An 8,721-nucleotide genomic window follows, 5' to 3' on the forward strand; every position below is an offset into this window, starting at 1 on the left:
AAGCTGGCCAGCAGAACATTTATCTCCACTTCGATTGCGCTTCTTCCATTGAAATGCATGTGGAGCAGTTCAACGTCTTCCGCCCGAAGATCGCCGCTTGCAAATTTGTCGCAAGATCAGCGACCACTTCCCAGTAGCAGTTGCTCATTTTCATTGTGCCGGCCTGGCTTATTTCTCACTCGCAGGCAATGACAGTGAATACTGGTACATGTGAAGAAAATCAGATTATAAATATTTATAGTTTAAAAAATTATAACTTTAACCTCTGAGCTCCTGTAAACAAAATTGAATGAATTTGGTTAAAAAGTTAATGACGTCTATTTATAAATTCTGTGTTTATAAAATTGACTTATTCGTTATATGAATTCGTTTCGGTGTTTCTTTAAGTGTACTTCACTCGCACTCGAAACGTTTTGAGTTGCTTTTTGACCACTTTTTTCCCCTTGCAAGTGTTAAAGTCAACAATCGTGAGAAAAGAATTTTATTGTTGTTTCGCCTGTGTGTGGGGCTGCACTTTTTTCGTGCCTTTTCAGTCATTTTGTTTATTTTCATTTTACGGATACTGAAGGTCACTCTGCCTTGATTGCTCACTGCGGCTGGGCCGAGTTGAATTCTGTATTCGTATCTTTTTGGCCTTTTTTCGACTGCATATGATGCCTGCCAGCCAGCCAGCTAGCCAGGCAGCCAGCTAGCGAGCCAGTCAGCCCCAAAAAGTTGCCTTTGTGGAGCTCGGGTTTATGTCTCTCTTTTTACGGGCTGCCCCCCTTATGCCGCGCTCATGTTAAATTGTCCGTTTCATGTTTCTGCTTAAATGTCAGTTGTAATTTGTTGTATTAACCCATACCACATGAATTATGTTTAGTTCGAATGTAATTGATTTGAATGCAATTTGAATGGCAACAACACAACGGTCGCATGGCAACAACAACAACAACAACAATGGCGGTGTATTAACAATAACAGCAACAGGAGCGTCGTCGTCGGCAAGGCAAATTGAAAATTGCCCTCAACTCTGGCCGAGATTAAATGGAATTATGCAAAAGAGCTGCCTGGGAACGGGCTGCGGCGATCCGAACACGATCTCAATGAGAACTTCATCAAGAACTGGGTGCAGCTGGGATGAAGTGGTGAGGTGTTGCCTCGACTAACAATGCTATCGATACATGTCGACACAAAGTCTGATTTCGCATCACGAGTTCCTGCATTAACAACCCAAAATATTCAGTTTTGGGTGGTCCTTCAGTTATGAGAAATGGTATAAAAATTCTTTTTACGATTTTCCAACACTTATTTAATTAGTTATGGTATATTGAAAACCCGAAAACCCCAGCAACAGAAGAGTGTTAATTCATGAAAGCTGAAAATTCTTAAAGGGAATTTCATTTTACTTACGGATTACATGAGTATCCCTATATTTTGTAGTTCAACGCCTGTCGAACAAAAAACCGAGAACACAAGTGCAGCTAGTACGCGATTTCCACTTTTGCAATACCAATTTTGTGACCATGACCGCTAACCCGTGCATATTCTGTTTAGATGAGCAGCGATTTCCACTCCGCATTTCCTGCGGTCACTCCTTCTGCGCAGAATGCTTTGAGAAATATTTGCAATTGGGTCGGGACTCGCGATGTCCACTGTGCAGACGCGATTTTAGGCCGGAAATTCATTCATTTCCGGATGATTTCTACCGAGCTTCTGCAGAAGAAGGCGGATCCATGGTGCTCTTGCCCGAGGCTGATCTGGACACACTGGTGCTGACCCTTTCGGACCAGGAGTGCAGGTTCTTTGAGCAGCTCTTCCGGGAAGTACAATTAACAAACAGTCACAATGCTTGATTCTTCTTGCTTTCTATTTGTATACGTTGTAAATATTAACTCATAATTTGGTTTAGAAAAGTTTATTATACTAAAGTAAATCAGAGTTCAAATCCTGTTGAGACAGGAAAAACACTTGTATATTTTATGAACTTAAATAAAACTATACCTTTACTGATTTAAAAACGCATCTTCTCCTTAAAGTATAACTTAAAAAAGCACATGGGAAATCTTATAAGATCTGTTAGTTCTTTCCAAATTGCTAGGAGAACCCTAAAACCTTTATAAGGCCGTACCAAAATCAAAACAAATTATGGGTTTCGGGGCAGATCGATGGCTAAGTAAAGTGGTGAAACGGCCCAAAAGCATTGCCATGTTCTCGGTTATCGGCCATCTGCGCTTTTCCGGCGACTGCTCATCCGTCTGCCGCCTCGGAAAAGCGCACCATCGATCAGCATTTGTATCTGCTCGTGCAGGCGCAACTTAATTAGACGCTTAGACTGGCTAATTGCCGTGGGGCCGGCGCTGATAAATTGATAAGCCCGGCCGCAGATGACCAGCTAACGACGGCCATTAGCCGAAGTGACAGCGGCAGTCGCGGCAGCCAAACGGGCGGCTGAAAAATGGTGCAAAAATGTTTATTAAATGTCCGTGTCTGACCGGCGGTCAGTGGAGCAGGCCTAGCCCAACCGAAACCAACTCCCAACTCCCAACTCCCAACTTGCAGCTAGCAGCTTGCAGCTTGCGGCAGCCAACTACCAACTTGCAACTTGCGACTCTTGCCGCATTTGTTTGTTTGCCGTTGTCTTTTTTGGCGCTTTATCGCACGAATCATTTCTGGCTGGCCATTTTGACAGCGTTTTGAGTCAACAACATGGCGCATGCAGCAGATACAAATCTAAGCGGCGCATTATGCAACGGCCGGGCGATCGTGCAAATGCTAAGAGCCAAAAACTATCTCATGGATTTGCGCAATTTGTCATCCTGGAATCGGAATCGGAATCTGTATCTGAATCTGAATATGTATCGGAATCATAGTCGGCGGGAGTGCGTGTGTGCGGGCGTGGCCGGCCAAAAACTTTTATTGATAAGACTTGCCAAGTGACTTTGCCTTCGATATTGCATTTAGTTGGCCAATTATTAATGCCCCTTGTCGCCGGGCTGCGTGTAATTTGTGGCAGTTGTTCGCTTGTTGGCCACCGATCGCCGCCGAACTGCAGTTACTGAAATGCGATACACAAATGCGATTGCTCATTTATGAATGTCCAGCGATGGCCGCGATGTGCGATCGTCAATCTTCGAACTTAGCCACGCTTACATGTGATTTAACAAGCTAACAAGCTGTGGCCTTATCGCCGATTAGCTGCTCTCGATAGCGCTGCCAGCCAGATCGGTTTTTTTTTCTAGGCCAGGGTTCATTGAACGCACTCGGCTTTCAACAGAAATCTGAGAAACCGCGTGCAGCAGGCAACGTGCCACATTTTTAGCATTTTTATTATCGCAAGTCATTTGTCAAATTGCTAAACTGACATTAAAGCCGCCTTTCCTGTGGGCTGATAAACCAATTTGACATTTTAGCCGTCGATGATCGATGGCTCGGCGAGATTCCCCCCAATCCTCTCGATTCACCCGATTCATCCGATTCGTTTTGGGAGTGCAAATACAGCCTGGTGACATTTTTGCGCCAATTTCGGTCGCTGGGCCATCAGTTAAGAGCCCAGCCATCAGCCATCAGACCTCAGACCCTCAATTCGCATTTTTCGCTTTCAGTTTTGCAGCTTTTCGCCTCGTTTTTTCTCGGTGGGGAGGGGAGGGGGCTTTGTTTTGTTTGGAGTTGCCGTTTGCATGCGTGGGAGTTGCACGAATTGTGTCGTTAAATAATGCTCCATGTTTGTCCTGCACGAGACCCGCGAAACACACAAAACGAAACGAAACCAAACCAAGTCAAACAAAACGGCTGCACTGGGGATAAAATAAGGATTCTTATTCAAATTGCGGAAGTAAATGATAAAAGTTCAAAACAAACGTATGTCTTCTAAACTTTCAATAAGTTACAAGCATTAAAGCCAACATCAAACTACCAAAATTCCCATTTACTTGACCTTCCTCAAAATGTACAATTATTTGCGAAATAATAATAAAACATTATCCACTTCTAAACGTGACCATCGGTAACAGCCGAAATCATCAATAAAAATTAGCAGTTTACGCTGGCTTAGTTTTTAGAGCCCGCTGTTTTTATAATTCCGTTAAACTAATTTAGAATAAATACCCATTTTATGTTAACAAGCCATAAAGTCGGGTGCTTTGCATTGGTTTTGTTCAGTGCCGACAAACAACAGAAACAGAAACGAAACTGGTTGGCTGGTTGGTTTGGCCAGGCCGAGAGCGCGGAAGCGCTGCTCAAATGGCAACTGGCAACTGGAGCAGCGTTTTGGGTGGCCGGACGGATCGGGTCCAGCCGGGTCTTTCGGTGGGGGTCTCGAGACTGGGGTCTACCTACCGGTCGACTGGCTGGCTGACTAGCTGACTGGCTGACTGGTCGAATGGAGGAGTCCTACCAGCCGTGCCGGCCTTGCATTTGATGTTGATGCTGCTGCCGCCGCGCCGCTTTGTTTAATTGATAGACGACGATGACTGCGACGACCCACGCGGCTATGAAGCTGCGGATCAGCGGAGCTATAAAGCTATGAAGCTATAGAGCTGCGGATCCAGGAGGAGCTCAAGCCAGCGGCACGCGATGTCTTGAACGTTCGCCTCTTTGGCGGCCGGCCGCCGGTGGCAGGCAACCCATCGAACTCAAACTGTGCGCATGCGCATGCAACAAAATGCGACGCCGCGGCGTTGACAGATTGATGCCCCCTAACTCAGTTAAGGCCCCCGCTTCATTATTCAAATTACTTGTGTGTTTGTGCGGAATTTATCAAAGTCCTCCCGCAGTTCACAAGAAAAAAAAGTTAAACGGGAAAACAGGGAACCAGGGAAAAGAAGGCTAAGGTTAGCATGTGGACCAGTTGTTTTTTTTTTTTTTTTTTTTTTTGGTTTTTGGCGTGTGTTGTTCGCGTGGGCGTCAAATGCTGTTTTCCCCAGCTCGAAATAAAACTATTTGCAGGTCAGTCAAGATAAGTTCCATCGTGTCCACCCTGTCCAACTTTCCTTTTGGCTAAGGGCACCTCTCGACCAACAAAAGTGGAACGCGAAATGTATCTGTGACTCCGCAAATGTGACTGTGACTCTGAATCTGAATCTGAATCCGAATTTGAGTCTAAGTCTGACTGCAACTGGGTGCGGCATAAATTCTCATAAATCTATGGCCCAAAAATCAGCGGTGTGTACATATGTAGATAGGTATATACACATGCTGGCCGGAGTAATTAAAGCAGTTTAACATGTCTGTGAGTTTGGCCAGTTTTTCGGAGCTGTCACAACATCAACAAGCCTTCATTCATGCTCTGCGACAGCCACAAGCCAGCCAGTTAGCATAGGTCCGTCATTCCGTCAGTCTGGCAGTCTGGAAGTCTGAAAGTCTGAAAGTCAGTCAGTGTGTCAGTCAGGCGGCCAGTCATTCAGTCAGCCAAAAAGTTGCCATAAATCAACTCATTTGAAATGCATCAAAGGCAGCAATCAGAAACAGAAACAGAAACAGTAACAGTTACAGACACAGAAACTGCCCAAAAGAAAAACGCAGTCAGTTGCACAAATATTTTTACACGTACCACCGATTTCCAATTGAAATCGAACATTCAGCGCAAAGTGACAATGCGCGGGCGGGGCAACAACTATGTATGCAACCAAAAAGAAAAAAAGAGAAAAAAACGAAAAACCTTACAGAAAAATCCAAAGAAATCCGTAAGAAACACCGCTCAACTGTCGTGGGCCATTCGTGTTGCACAATGTGTGAAAACAGGATCAGAGTCCTGCCTAAACATTTGTCAACCCAGCGGCGCTTATATAATCAACAATGCAGATTCGGGCGCCTATTTTATTTTTTTTTTTCTACCAATTAAACAGTTTGTCTGCAAGTTGGCAACAAGCATCAATCAAATGGCCAGGAGGACAAGCTTTGGTTACGATTTTGGTCAAACTACTACTGCCACTGCTACTGGCACTGCTGTTTGAATCGGAATTGGAATCGGAATCGCCCTCGGAATGCAGATTGTTTGTTGGCTTATGACAGGCTTCTGGTTTTGGGGCGTGGCCATTATTAGCATCGTTCGGCCGGTGCTTAATTGATTCGGTTGTTGGCCATGTTAATTGACAGCACGCACGGATGTAACATTGCGATAGCCACTGGCCAGCTGACACGGGCCCAGTTAGTTGGCCAGTCAGTCAGTTGTCAGTCAGTTGGTCATTCAGTCAGTTTGCCAGACCAAAAGACTGGTCCACACACACACAAAATGGCTTGAACTAGCTGCGAGCAGTCGGTAAATTTCACTTATCAAGAGCAAAACAATTAACGGCCGCCGCACGAGTTATAAATATATAAATGTCAGGATGTCTGGATGTTTCGCTGTTTGGATGTCTGGAGCCCTGCGATTCGTGAGCGGCCTGACCCACATGCGATTGGCAACTGCCAGCAATTTGCCACCTAAGCGAGAATTATGATCGCCAGCATTTTCCGGGCCAGATAAGGCGGCACACAACTTATGCGCAAATGCGGCTGTCACAGCCTCAAAATAAAGCGAATATCCGAATACGAATTCGAATACCGATCGGAGTGGCAACTTCCCACCAGCTCCATGGAAAAGTCAACAGCCAGCAGAGCGGTTTCGTTATAATTTCTATTATTTTCCCTTTTGGCATAATTGCAGACAATTTACTTAACGATCAATAGCGTCAAACGGCAGGCAGGCTGGCAGGCAGCGAGCCGACAACAGACGTCGGGAAATTTATTAGCTCCCGCAGCTTCAGCTTCAGCTTTAGACTCAACTTCAGCTTTAACTTTGGCTCTTGGATCTTGGCCATGTGTTGGCCTTTTGGCAACCAAAACACATACTACCGAACTATATCCGCGTGAGAGCCGCTCTTCGTGCCCGGTTTTCTATCCTTGAGCCTCGGCTAATGCGACTGGCATTTTTCTTGGCTTTGTGTGCTTTCTGTTGCCATAAAACATTTATTTTAAATGGAGCAGCCGCGTTTCTCCACCGCCAGCCAGCCAGCCAGCCAGCCAGCCAGTTCATGTTTGGGCCAATGGATGAGCGTTGTTCATATTTTAATTACGCGGCTTTATCACGTCATTGCAGGGTGGCTGCTCCACTTGCGGAATATTTTGAAGGCCCAGCGGATGGCGAGCGATAAATCTCCGTTTAATGGCATTAATAAGGAAGTCCACTTGTGGGGTATTCAAATCTCTTCAGCCTAGCCCAAAATCTGCACCAAATATTCATAGCTTCTTATCAACTCTAATTTAAGCTATGCGCATATCTGCGGTATAAATTAAGTTCGATTTTATGGCTCTCTAATTGGCTAATGAGGAGCATTAACAACCAAAACGGTTAGGGCACTTGACCCATAATCTTTTATTACTTCTCTTTTTGAGCCAAAAATAAAGTCCGTTTGTGCGATGCAAACGCTTTTTGATTATTGATCGGTGATTTGGGGCAATTAACATACGACCCCTGGCCACAATTGTGCGTCTATTTTTGGCTGCAATCAGCAGAAACGTAGAGGTGGAAACCCCCTGTTAACCCTGTGCCGGCGAGGCCCCCTAATTCGGCTTAATCTTGCCCGGAGAGACCCACCCGTTGATTGACGATAATGTTGTCTAAATGCACATTTAACAAAGAGAGAAAAAGTGTGGCTAGTTATAACTATTTACCTGTCAATGGCCGCAATGTGTGAGAACAGAGTTGGCTCTTCATAACAGATATAACAGCCATAACAGCCATAATGCCACAACGCACATTTCGGGATCGTAACGAATGAGCAATAAATTTCTAAATTTTCGCCAATAAACAAACGTAATGATCATGTTGAAGATGCTGATCGGTTCGGGATGTCGGCTCTCAGTTGGACACCCACTGCCCCGGCTGATTATGTTCGTCTGGCCGATGTCTGTATAGGATGATGGGTTATAGTATCGACAAAATGGAGAAGCGGGGACTTGGCTGCGGATTTCTTAGCTCTTTGCAAGGAAATCGCCGACGATCTACGGCGATCGACGATCGGTGGTCGGCGGTCGGCGAAATGTTGTTTATGTGCTGCTGATTATGAGCGGGCGTCGCTGATGGTCGCCGGGGTCTTTGTTTCTGTGTTTTTGATGTTTCAACAACGTCGAACTCCGGGGTCAGCGCGGCAACGACGCATCGTAAATCATTCATAGAGGGAGCCGTATTGGCCATCCCCGGCCATCGGGCCTCCGGCTTCCCCTCGGTGAAATTTGTTGCTGTGCCTGCTCACAACAAATTGATTTTAGTCACGATACTGTCAATTAGCTGACCACGGGTCAGCCAGCTAGGTGTTGAAGCCTCCTGACCCCGCTCTCAGCCAGCTGGATCCCAGAAAAAACCAAAAAAAAAAAAAAAAAAAAAAAAAAATTAAAAGAAGAGATCCTCCTCCATCGTTTAGGCGCGATTAAGGCCCCAAAATTATTGTTATGGTTGCCCGCCAGGGCTGCCAGCTACTTTATTAAATCAAAACCTCCGCACATGATTATTATCACGTGAGCCGGAACGACGGAACGACCCTGGTTTATGGCCACAATTTGGCGGCCTTTCGCCTTGTTTGGCGATCTAATTGAGTGATTTCTGGTATGCCGAATGGGAAAACTAAGGAGAGCCTAATTAACTTTTTACCCCGGGCAATGTTTATTTGCTCAGTGCTGCTGGAGGTAAATCGTTGGCATAGCTGGGCGATAATTAAAGCGGCAGTCGAAATCCTAAATCCGAAGTCCAAAATCCGAAATCCG

The 8,721-nt window shown here is 45.5% G+C and overlaps 1 protein-coding gene across 2 annotated transcripts; it reads left to right on the forward strand.

Annotated features, from left to right (window-relative positions):
- The first annotated feature begins 1,376 nt into the window (after window positions 1–1,376).
- Window positions 1,377–1,975, forward strand: LOC108091688 (tripartite motif-containing protein 10). 2 transcript variants are annotated; one of them, XM_017191016.1, is made up of 2 exons: window positions 1,381–1,466; window positions 1,537–1,975. In XM_017191016.1, exons 1-2 carry the CDS (start codon window positions 1,400–1,402, stop codon window positions 1,833–1,835), a joined length of 366 nt encoding a protein of 121 aa, XP_017046505.1. In that variant the 5' UTR covers window positions 1,381–1,399; the 3' UTR covers window positions 1,836–1,975. The 2 variants fall into 2 exon arrangements, with proteins under 2 accessions (XP_017046506.1, XP_017046505.1); XM_017191017.1 differs by having other exon boundaries at window positions 1,377–1,975.
- The last annotated feature ends 6,746 nt before the right edge of the window (window positions 1,976–8,721 follow it).

The sequence above is a fragment of the Drosophila ficusphila genome, unplaced genomic scaffold, assembly GCF_018152265.1.
Source record: "Drosophila ficusphila isolate 14025-0441.05 unplaced genomic scaffold, ASM1815226v1 contig_791, whole genome shotgun sequence".
Taxonomy (NCBI): domain Eukaryota; kingdom Metazoa; phylum Arthropoda; class Insecta; order Diptera; family Drosophilidae; genus Drosophila; species Drosophila ficusphila.